Consider the following 12,789-nt stretch of genomic DNA (forward strand, 5'->3'; position numbering starts at 1 on the left):
TTGGAAGATCCAGCAAACATAGATCGATGTACGCTTTACGAAGATTCAGCAAACTTTTTAAAGATGAATGCTTTACGAAGACAGAATATCAGACCTCAGCAAACCTTTGAAAGATGACCGCCGAGGACACATGAAACACCAGGTGAGTTAGCGCGTCAAAGTGAGACAAAACGTAAGCAAGCACTCCAAAGTGAGGCAAATGTGTGTCGACGACGACGAAAATGCAATCTCAAAATAACCTCCGTTATTAATTGCACAGGACACCTAATAAGGCACAGAACACCCAACACAAATTAGGGGTTGCGTTCTCGTACCTCGAACGCAAATATTTGGTTATCCATGCATCCGAGAAATTTTGGTAGTCACCTGACCAGACGCCCGTCCGTCCGCACAACAGGATAACCAATGTGAAATGGCTGGGGCGAATACGAGCCTATAGAGAAGACGCTTTTCTGAGTTCCCTGAACAAGCCTCCTTTACGACAGTTTCGCCCAACCAATGAGCAGAAAGTCTTTCGTCAAAATCGGGCGTGCTCACCGTGCTCCGAAGCAATTAAAAGACAACAGGAAAAGTCCAGGACCGATCCACGTAGCCTTCGTGAGATACCCGGATAAGATGAAGATTTTGGCGAACGCTGCAGCTAGACTTAAACATAATTCGTTTGATGGAAATTTAATCGGATTTGGAGTTGACTTCTCAAAAGAAACCCAAGAACGCCGAAAAGCTCTTGTTCCTTTCAAGAAACATCTTCAAAAGAAGCTAGAAGGGAAAGAATGTAAGGTCTTCATCGCCTACCCTGCCACGCTAAAGTATTTGGACTCAAAGGGCAAGGTTGAGGCGGTAAACAACGAAGAGCTGAAGAAAATGGAATGCGAATGAAAAATTAAAAATGCTATTAGCAGGAGAACATTTAATCGCCGTCTATTTAACAAATTGATGCCAGTTTTTGTGTCTGTCCTCTTATTGATGATAAAATGACGTCACAACATGGTCGTGTTGTGGAAGTGTTGTGGACCCACGTGCCGTAGGCGAGTGGATCCACAACAACTTTGACAAGAGGACAGACACATAAACAAACTGGCGTCAATTTGTTATTAATAACAGAAGCTCAAAAAAGTTAAATTTGCCGATAAAAATAAAGAAAGCTCATGACTTTATGACTTTTTTAAACTAGCGCAATGTTATTGACAATGATTTTCTCGCTTAATTGGTGACTGGCTACCGAAGACAAGCAACGGACTTTCATTGAAAATTTGACAGGTGGAGTCACGCCACTGCCCTGCATAAATTAGGAATTTATTGTTTTGCAAACTTCTACCTTGAGAACAAGAATGAATCAGCGATGTTAATTGTCTCCAAAAGTGGAGGCATTTTTAGGGTATTATAAAGTCATAAACTAGCCCGAGATTAAAACTTATTCCAAGGAAAGATTTTGGAGCCGTTAAAATAACCGAACAAGTCGAAGCGATGATGTACGGTGGAGCTGTCTGTAGAGCGACTAGCCAAGCAGTTTTGAAAAGTTGCTAACCGAACAGTACCCTTAGAAATCGTGTTACTGTTGACTTGTTTTACGTCCTGAACACCATTCAGCTATATTAACTGCGTTCAGTCAAACCAAAAGGTGGTTTTTACACGTATGTTGTCTTCAATTCAACTCAACCAAGTGTACAAAGTTTCACAAAGTTTGTACAAAAGTTTGTTTTCCTTTCAGTGAAAAGAATCTGAAAAACACTCGTCAAGGAAAACTGCTGTAATCAATGTCTTTATTTTGAAGAAACTAGACTTTAAGCAGTGCAATTTCTAGCAAGTCGTCTTCGCATTTGGAAACTAAGCGTTTTTGCTCAGTTTCCTCTGCTTGTGCTCTGACATCAGTCAAGTCTTACATCAGAACGTTCTGGCTATTTTTCTTAGTAGACAGAAAGTGAATCTTCAAGGAAACTAAAATGACCTCGTCTTGCATAAATTGAATTCTTATGTGACTGTCCTCTTATGATTTGTCTTATTGATCATAAAACTTGGCCAATCAGCGCACGCGAAAAGATTCAGTTACTGTAAAATGTTAGTTCGTGGTTTCGGAACCCCGCACGGCCAAACTTGTGACCTCCTTCGAGGAGGTAAATTGGTTCCAGGGGCGGAACTAGGGGGAGGGTGCAGGAAGTGCGCACCCCTCCCCCCCCCCCCTGAGATGACCTGCGGTTTTCTAATACAACTGGTATTCTGCACAAAAAAAACTATGTGGTTTATTGGTGTTGAAGTAGAGCAAGAGACGAGTGCACCCTCTCCTAAAAAAAATCCTGGATCCGCCCCCGGGTTCTATGTGTTGTTTTGTGGTGTTATCGTTATTTTTGTGTAACTTGCGCGCAAAAGGAGCCGCTTTACAGGCTGGTCGTTTCCATAAAAAATTATGATCAATTATGCACAAATTAAGTAAGGGGTATAAATAGTTCGAGGAAAAGAGTAGCTATTTTCAGACAACTTCATCATAAGAATGCTTCAGTAATTTTTTTACAAGAGAAGTACAGCTCCAACAATCAAGAAAAGTTATGGAGCAACGTTTGGGGTAGTTAGATTCATTTCTGCCAAGGTTAGCAGGCACAGCAAACGTTTTCCCATTTTATTTAATCCTACATTGTAAATGTAGGATTAATAGGATAGAAAACCAAATGCAAAGCGAAGACGGACGAATCCTTGTATTGCAGGTGGTAATTGATGATGATATGAAGCTTATACTATGCGCTAACATTTATGCACATAACGATCCCGGCCCTCAGCACCGATTTTATTTACAACTTTAATAATGTTCTCCAAAAGTTTTCTAGGGGGAGTATCATTCTAGGAGGCGAATTAAACTGCCCTTTCCGTATCTAAAGAAGATAAGGAAGGAGGTTGTGATTTCTCCCATAAACGTCATGTACCTGAGGGGATAAAATCTCTAATGTGTAGTTTAGATCTTGAGGATGTGTGGAGGAATTATTGCACCGAAATAAGAAGCAATAAGAAGCGAACGTCAGATCAAAAAATTAAAAGCACATTAGATTACTGGTTAACATCAAAGCAACTTTAACAACCATTGTCCGTGCGTAAATGCGAAATTAATGCTCTTAACCCATAACCCCTTAGATAAAGCAAGTAACTAGACCAGAATTATTATGGGGAAAAAAGGGGTAAGGGATGAAGTACTCCAAATATGGGCAGCAGGTCACTTTTCTCTACATATTGGTGTAACAGTCCGAAATCTACAAGGGGAGAGGTGATAATCCTCTCTAGGGAGTGATAATCCCCCAGGATAGTGAGAGGTGATAATCCTCTCTTGGGGGTGATAATCCCCCAGGATAGTGAGAAGCTAGGTGATAATCCTCTCTAGGGGTTGATAATCCCCCAAGGTTGTGAGTGGAGGTGATAATCCCCCTTGGGTACTGGAGAGGTGGAAAGACCTCTCTAGATGTCTAATTCCTCGATTTAAGGAGTAACAAGAGTCTATGGGGCAAAGTGTGACCTGTATGGGAGCACTTCATCCCGAACCCATGTTTATTAATTGCCAACGACTCTCAATACAGATATCATCACTAATTTAAGCTAGGATTGCGTGCCTGCTGTCCGTCAGGAAAAACCCTCAATTATTTTTGAGGGAAACCTGAACCCTCCGGAAAGCAGAGCCAGACACTTAACATGAACCTCGAGGGAGAGAGGTTAGAAGAAAATATATTAATAGAAGTTGTAAGTAAATGACAATTAAACTTTTATCAACTTAATAATCAAAATAAGGCCCAAAGTAACTAAGTGCACAAGCATGTTAGGATGCCGGGTACGATGATTCCCCTCAGTAGAAAGCCCACCTCTTTTCTGCCATATCTTCTTGACAATTGCCAATTGATTCAAAGTGTAAACAACAAAGATCAGTAGTTCGTATGACTGCAAAAAGTATAAGCAGCTTCTTAAATTTTTCAACAAGAGAAAAGACCTCATATATAAAACCTTAAGAAAACGAGCAGAGAGAATCAAGCAGTAATAAGGGAGGGTGGGATGGGATTTTGTTCCACGAAGAGAAGAATATGAAGTGCTATTTTGCTGAGCTAGGCGCGAAAATATAGGCATCAACTGTACATGTGATAGCTGGCATCTAATTGGCTGAGCGAAACAATTAGTGTGACAGGGGTCACAAACAGGAAGTGACCTCTGAAAGGAAGTTAGCTGATTCACTACTGGTAAGGGCGGGTTTATGGTTATCACATTAACTCCAATTTATCCTGTTGTATAAATTAGCTTAAATTTTGATTCGCACTGTGATGATTCTTCAGTGTGCATGGAAATTGAAAAAAAAACTTGACAACCGAAAGGATCAGGATTTTGAAAGTTTGATTCCTCTCTTTTAAAAATAGTGATTACATAGCCGCTATGGCAGAAAAAATTAAAGATCTTGAAGACAAAGGGCTCCTCTGGGAAGACAAAAGTAAAAAAATGCAGGGACCAAGGAAAATTCCTCACCACAGAAGCTGAGAGTCTGCAGAATTTGAAGGACAGCCTATTAGCACCCGAGTACATCAAGGAGTGACACGACCGTTGGATCGAAACACGAAAAAATTCCCGAATTTTTTTTAGACTTTTTTCTCCGCTAATCACATACCTCAAAGACTCATTCATGGGCAGAAGTGCTTAGAGACATGCCCAGGTTTGACATTGTAACTTTTTTATTTATCAATGAAAATGTAATACCGTGCAGTTTGATCTCCATACCTTCCTGTCTTACAAAAAGGCAATGCTGTGCCAGGAGATGTTATTTGGGAATGCCTTTCAAAGAGATTTAGCTGCTTGTCGTGTTAATCCATTGTTTTTACATGAAGTATGTGGCATTTGAAGAGTGATTTTAATTTTCTTGATCTTGAGAGGCGAGGAAACCGTAGTGACCCCAGGAAGTTGTTGTCGATGCATAGAGATAGCATTGCGTGGTAGTGGTAGTAAGGGATTGCGCACCTTGTAAGGTCGTTGGGGAGGAGGGGGAGAGAGGTGTAATCCGACCCCGTAAGGGTCTGCATCCATAGGTAAGAGAAAGTAGGGGGCATGATACCTAAGTGAAAGGACCGTTACATTTTCACTTGTTATTCTGTTTAAAATTACGCCTATGTTTCTCCAAATGATTTGTTTTGTTTGACTTTTTAAAGCTAAAGTGTCATCGTTTTAGGACACCAAGAGAGAACTACTCATTGTCATTAATATTTGAAAGCGGTACGGTTGATTGATAGGTCGAACAAAACAGCGAAAACGTAAATGAGGACTAACAGGGGTAAAAAGAGCGAGAACGCCTGAGGCAACGTATTTTGGAAACTTGAACAGAACTGTTAATAAAATTACAAGCTTGAAATCCAGAAATGTAATCCTAACACACAGGCTTAATAATTGAGAATTTAGTTGAATAAATTAACAGTTAACTTTATAATCAATTATCAAAACATTGCACTAAATAACAACAACTGTGTTTGAGCTGAGTGTAGGGTGTTTGGGTTTGAGCTGATGAAGCAGGGGCTGGTCGATGAAGTTAGAAGCTATTTTAACACCGTAGACACTGGTTAATTAGTTCATCCTGAACATTTTGAGACTGAAACAATTTTAATTTTTCCAATCTGACATTCACAAGTTTTCCTAGCTCAGCATTGCCTTGTTGTAAGATAGGAAGGTACGGAGGTCAAACTGCATGGTAGAGACATTTTCAGCGATAAATAAAATCGTTACAAAGCCAAGAATCAAGCCTGACCATGTCTCTTAGCATGCACTTCTACCCAGGAATGAGCATTTGATGTATGTGATCAGCGCTCAAAGAAGTCGAGAAAAAAGTCGCGAAAAAAGTCGAAAAACAAGTCGAGAAAAAATTCTGGAAAAATGTCGACGAAAAAGTCGGGTAAAACGTCGAGAAAAATTCGAGAAAAAAGTCGGGAAAGAAACTTAAAGACGAGTGAGGAAAAATCGAGCGCAAAATTTGCATGGCACTTACTGGGCCTCGTACTATGGCAAGTACCCTCGCGGTGTCCAAATAAACCAGGTTCGATGACTGTAATTGGCGCGGTGTGGTTAGTGTTGGATTGAAATAGGTGTAAATATGCGGCACCGAAGAAAGACGACAATGCTAACCCTTTTTGATAAATTTCAAATGATAGTATCCAAAGACAAACTTGCAGTAAACTGCAAAACAGTCCGTATTTTTGCGTATTCAAGTACACTCTACGCACGAACATTTAAACAAAAGCTGAAAACGGAGAGCGAGACTGGGGAGGTTACTCTCCTCTAATCCACTTTTGAGGGAAAAAAAAACCGACTTTTTTGCAGTCTAAACTTGTAGTACTCAATTAAAGATAATAGTTTCAAATGGACCGATTTACCAAGGGAGAGTAGAGGCTGAAAGCCTTCATCATTTTAAACATAAGCTTAATCATTATCTATTTAATAAATTTTAAACTAGAACCGTGCTTTAATTAAGATCTTGATTTTTGAATACTTGTATTGTATTTGATTTTTTATCTAGCATTTGTTATTTCTGTTTTGGGCCGGAGTTCTAATATAGGGCTAAACTCTCAACTCCCTTTTCAAGATGTCTTTTAAAACTATGTTTTTCTTGTAAATAAGCGTGTTTACATCTTGAATAAAGTTAGTATGTTATGTTATGTTTTGTCAAGAGAGAATGAGCTTTTGTTAACTGTACCAACAGATGTTACCAGCTAAATTATACCTCCAAAGGAAAACTGGAAAAGGGTGTGGAACTTCAAATTTCATGTGCCGAATGTGTGGTAAATCGCCCGAAAGTGTGCCGCACGTATTGGCGGGGTGTGGGACAGACTAAGTATATCTCGTGAGGCGCAACGCAGCTCTTACAAATCCTGTTCTTGGAGATGCTGAAGGACCTGTAAGTTAATTCAGAAGTGCTTCCATGGTATTCAAAGACCCAACCCAAACCGTTGTATGAGAATGGGAGTGCGCCAGCATTATGGAATGTACCGATTTATGCAGACAGCATTAATAATTATAAGGTGAAGGCTAACAGAATCGACGCCAGATCGAGTAGTCGACAAAGAGCAGAAACGAAATGAAATGAGCGGTCCCTGGTTGGATAACCGCGAAGGGAAAGAGATGGAGAAGACACAGAAATATGGTCCACTAATGTGGGAATTGAGAGAGAAAAATCCTGGCTACCAGTGAAACAGTTTAACATCCTCGTGATATTCAGCTGATGTGAGTCAAGCAGTGAAGGAACTTGTTGGAGAGAAGAGTGCAACCATTTTAAAAAGAATGCAGAGATCTGTCATATCGAGCACACTAAACATTGCGCGAAGTTTCAAAATTCTTGCTTAAACAAAGAGGATTGTTGTTAAAGTGTTCTTTTTTTGGGAAAAGATTGTTATGTATATTGTTTTTTTATTATTATTATTAAAGCTTTTAGTATGATTTTGCCATAGATCTTAAGCTAAGTAGAACGGTGGACAAATTTTAGGACAAACAGAATTTTTTTTTTTTTTTATATACATATTTTCTTTTTAACATATAATTTTTTTCAACGTTTTAATATTTTACAAGAGCAGGCTATGATATTCTCAATATTACAATTTTATTTTTTTATTTATTTTTTTTTTTTTACATAAAAAAGGCTTCACGGCGCGGAGATTCGGTTATGATCAGACGCACAAATTCTGTTTTTTTTTTACTAATACTGGGCGTCCAGTCATAATACTAATACACTCATACATGCATACAAGATGTAAGTTAATAATAATAAAAAGACAACTTGATCAAGAGAGAGAGCGAGAGAGAAGCGAAGGGGCCGCGAACGACCTCGCACGTCTCATAATCAGGCTACCCTCTCCCCCTCCCGCATCGTTTTCTGTTTCGACCTCGGTTCAGCTTTCGCGCGGCTGTAACTGATCGACTTGCTTTGCAAACCCACGCCAGAAAGCAGGCTAGTCCTATTTCTTAATAAGAATTAATGTAAATTTAAGAATAAGGTTACCGGAGCCCGTTTCTCGAAAGGCCTGACAACTTTTCGGGTCCGAAGGCAAATTTTGAAATCAAAACCTGTTGAATCTTAGCACAGTTCCTAGCTCAGAAACCGTTTAATTTTGCTTTTAGTAACTGATATTTTCATCGTATCATTTTCAAAATTTTTGAAACTTTCATCATAAAACAGGTTTTCGGGGCCGAAAAATTATCGGGACTTTCGAGATACGGGCCCCCGAATACTAAACGGTAGGATTACTGAGTAACCGCCTGTTTTGGTATTCGTGATAGTACACCGGCCGTTGAAATCTCGCTATGGAAAATCCAGTAATTCCGGTGAGGTTTCAAATAGAACTGTTAATCTCGTCGAAGAAAGTTTTTACTTTTTTCCCTCTTTCCCCGAAACGATCGAAATTTTCCGCATGACCCGTATAGTTTTCTATTGCCAGGCTTACCATTTGTCGGAAAATTTTCTTTGGAGTCTAAAAAGCTCTACAGGTTGCCTGATCCAAATTTTCCGCATTTTAGAGAGGGCTCACCGTAGCTATACTTATGTAAATGGCAATTTGGATTCTTTGAACTGAAATTAAAACACCTAGGAGCCTTAAACTTTGTTTCCTTTAGACTGAAGTCATTTTCTTTTGACGCCCTATGATTCCTTACGTTAGGATCATAATTTGAATTAGTTTCGCTTTACGGTTGTGATAGGAAATTTTGCTTTATGATAACCAAAAGGGTACAATATAGACTATTTTTACCCGTAAAAGCGATTTATTACTGTCATGTAAAACGAAACCGAAAGTTAAACAGCACTGAACAGTTGAAAATTGAGCTCATTTTTCTTCTTATTAAACCTTACAATCAAAAAGGCCGAGCTGAGGTATTGACAGAGTTACAAAGGAGTAAACAGGTAGGATTTAACATTAAACAAATTATATTATAAACAGCTTTTTACATGTGATTCGTGATACATTTTACATGAGGAAGGTGTACTAAAATGTTCGAAACCATTATTATAATAATCTTAGGTATATATTTTTATTTATTTTTCTAAAAATCGCGACCCAAAGAGCCATAAACCAGTCTTTCTTTGTACAAATAATTACGTTGTGCGCATTCATTGTTTGTTGAACAGGCGTTACATTAACGAGCCGAGTTTACCAAAGTCTCGCGGAGAATTTCATGAGTTGACGCACCTGTTAAAAGCGTGAGAATAATCCATCTGTTCACTCAGTTCAAGGTTAATAGCCGTAGTCAGTAAAATATCAGTCGGTTTAACTGTCTTGTAGTGATTCGAAAGCATCAAAATGCTCCGCTCCCTGGGAGTTATCTTTGCCTTGGCAATCATTCAGGCTGTTCTATTCTCCAACGCAACCGGGCTGGACGGGCAACTAGAGTTGGAAAATTTCCAGAGAACCCACAACGACACTATGTCAGATTTAATTTTCCTGCTCGACACCTCAGGAAGTCTATGGTACTACGACTATGCAAGTAGAACATCAAAAATCGGCTTCGATGATGAAAAAGTGTTTGTTAACTCCTTGTTGAGCTATATTCGAATCAGTGTACCTGCAACACGTGTTTCCGTTATTTTATTTGGCACTAAGGCTACCATTGACATCAATTATATTAGCAATGTAAACTCTCAAAATCATAAATGCAACTTTAAGAAGAGTTTTCAGGCTCTAAAGTTTCGTTCAGGACTTACCAACATGCATGACGCTTTTCAGTACGCCTACGACATTATATTTGGACGGTTGAGCGCCAATAAGCGACCTACACAGCAAGCCAAAACGGCTGTGTTCCTTCTCACAGATGGGATGTGGAATAAAGGAGGTAATCCGTATAACATCGCTAAAACTCTCAAAGATGGAAAGATCGAGATTTTTTCTATTGGCGTCACGAACGGCGTGGATATGAATGTACTACGTCAGCTCGCTACCGATAATAGCCATGCCTTTCATTACACATCATTTACTCAATTCAGGGAGCTTGCAAATTACCTAAGAGGAGGTAAGTAAAATTATGAATTTTAAATGATGATTTGCAAAAAGTGGTTGCTTTTATTTCCATCACCTGCATTGGCTATCATGAAGCTTTCTACAACTCTTGTTTCGACCGTTTTTTTCTGTGCTGTTACTACTATTTCATTTGCTTCAAACGTCTACCCCATTTACTTGACTTGACTCGTATGACGAGATATAGATGTATCAACTGACAAAGATGAAAAGGAAATCCTCTTTTGATCACTAATTTTTCGTCTTGTCAAAAAATACATTGGCATTTAAAAATACCCTGAAATATTGTTATATTTAAATTTACTCTATTACTATACCTCAACTATGAGTATATGACATTGGCTTTCGATGACCAGACTCTGGTCAAGGGATAAGTGCAAGGATAACTGCGCTTATTTCCCATGTAAGCCAGAGCGGTCCGTCACCACGGCAACGAACTAGGCAACAAGGAGTCGACGAAAAGAAAAAAATTCTATGCAGAGCGCGCCTCCCCAAATACGTGATAATTTTTCTTTTCTCGGGAGGATTAAAGTATGGACCCCATTAATTCTTATAAATGGATTAATACTCGATTTAGTGGCATGAAGAAAACTTGCCAACAAGTTCGTAACTATGAAGTGGAAATTTTTCAAACCTGCAAGTACATACGTCCGCTCACGAAAAACGCCGCTACTGAAGTCTTGAAATACGGGAGGGAAACACCCTGTCCTAGTGGCTTTTAAATTATTTTGAAACTTGGACGTTAAGTTAAGCTCGTGGAGTTTACAGCGGATTTCTATGAAAATTTTTCTTGCAGCATTTAAGTTACCGTCATTTTTTTAGACGCATGATAATATACACGAAAAAATTACTCAATTCTGATTGGCTGAGAAAGGAGTAGAGTTCTTCCATAACACGAGTGCAAAACTTGTAATACGAGTGCAAATTACAAATGGTTTCTTATTGGCTGAAAATTAAAACACAAAAGAAACCACTAAGAACCAATCAGATTAGAGCTGTTTTAACAACAAAATTTTAAAAAATGGCCATGGTTTTCAGCAGACGACGACGGGATTTAATTTGTACGCAAAACAACCATAGAAAAGTTAAAAATATATTCGAAAAATCCGAACACACAGTAAAAAGTATGTCTTTCTGGCTTACAAATGTGGTGCTAAGAGATAAATACTGTCAAAAAATCGAGGAAAATAAGCCAGAGAAACCAAAAAACGTCAAGCTACTTATAACAGACTACGCTAAAGTAAAAAAAAGGACAAGCATGATAAAAACAAGGATTTCAAGTCACGTGCGTTATCTGTTGGAGGAGAAAGGTGTCCGATTGCTCTTTTTGAGTCTTTTGTGGAGCGAAAACCTCTATTAAACCTCTATTATTAAAACATCCATGCGATGGTCTGTTTTTTTCTACCTCAGTAGCAAACGAAACCGAGAATTTAAACATCTGGTCCGAACGAAACCAATGGGCGAAAATACCATAACTAACATCCTGAAAGTATCCGTAGCTGGTACTAGCCTTAAAGAAAGTGAGAAAAAAGTTAACGAATCATTGTGCAAGAAAAACAACAGTCAGGAAGCTGAAGAAAGCAAATATTGTATATTGCCAATGTCACAGGCCACAGAGGTCAGGTTTAAACGCCGTAAGCGTTTAGTCGACTTTCTTTCCATCGAGTAACGTACGTATAGTGTTCAGTACTTGATGGAAAGAAAGTCGACTAAACGGCGTTTAAACCGGCCGTAGGACACAGAGTGGCTATGAACTAAAGGTAAGAGAGATTTCTGAATCAATATTTCGCGTGATCGTGATTTTTTTACTTAGCATTGTAGATTCGAATACATGTCTGACATGTGATAAAATTCGAACATTAAGGCCCGAATCACATGTAATAATGCAAGAAATCTCGACTGTCGTTATCTTAAAGGCTACTAGTACAGATAGACAAACAAGAAGACTTCGTACCTTTAGATTTTTGCATTTATTTGGCATCAGATAATACACTAATAATTCTAGTATATTCCGACCAAATGAAGCTGAATGACCTCTGAGGGCCGAACCCAAACATAGTGCACTTGGACTGCCTGTGATGAATCCAGCAACGATGGGGCCTTAGGAACAGACAGTAATGAACAGTCGTTAAAAACCTTAGTAAGTGTCTTTCATCTTTGGCTGCTGGAAGTGTTCTCCTGATTTCAAAAACGGAAGTATACTTCTTGTAAACGTGTCTTGCAAACGCCGAGTTCTCATAATTGAGGATGAATTTAAAAACACGTTCTTTTGCTGATTATTGTAAACCGGTTATTTAACAGGTTGGTGACCATATAAAATCAATCCTTGCACATTTCCAAGTTCTTAACTGAATGCTTTTGAAAGCGTTGGTCTTGAAAAAGTTTGAATTTGACAAAGGTGGTAGTCTGTTTCAGCCAATCAGTTGAATGAACTAAAAACGCGCGCGCTGTCAAAATTTGTTGTTGCAGTTATGTTTTTCGTGTATATTATTAATAAGTAATCACATGATTTTTCTCGTGCAATTTGGAATAAATAAACACTTGTAAAGTTTTGAACGACCAGAAAGTGCACTCGCCCCATGGGCTCGTGCACTTTTGTTGGTCTTTGAAAAATTTACTCGTGCTTATTTATTCCAAATTGCACTCGAAATCATGTGATTACCTATACTAATTTGACTGTGTCATTTATTAACATTTTTATCACTGGCGAATCGAATGAAGCGATTTTACTGGTGTTACCAAACAGAGTAACGCAGTAACGAGTAACGAGAAACGGGAGAGAAATTCAAATGGC

At 38.8% G+C, this 12,789-nt stretch overlaps 1 protein-coding gene across 1 annotated transcript in view; it reads left to right on the forward strand.

Annotated features, from left to right (window-relative positions):
* Window positions 1-9,197: 9,197 nt before the first annotated feature.
* The window catches only part of LOC140940206 (sushi, von Willebrand factor type A, EGF and pentraxin domain-containing protein 1-like), a 111,047-nt gene continuing 107,455 nt past the window's right edge, over window positions 9,198-12,789 (forward strand). The window contains exon 1 of the mRNA XM_073389125.1: window positions 9,198-9,990. Coding sequence (XP_073245226.1) covers window positions 9,285-9,990 — 706 coding nt within the window. The 5' untranslated portion in view covers window positions 9,198-9,284. The remainder of the gene's footprint in view (window positions 9,991-12,789) is intronic.

The sequence above is a fragment of the Porites lutea genome, chromosome 6 (assembly GCF_958299795.1).
Source record: "Porites lutea chromosome 6, jaPorLute2.1, whole genome shotgun sequence".
Taxonomy (NCBI): Eukaryota; Metazoa; Cnidaria; class Anthozoa; order Scleractinia; family Poritidae; genus Porites; species Porites lutea.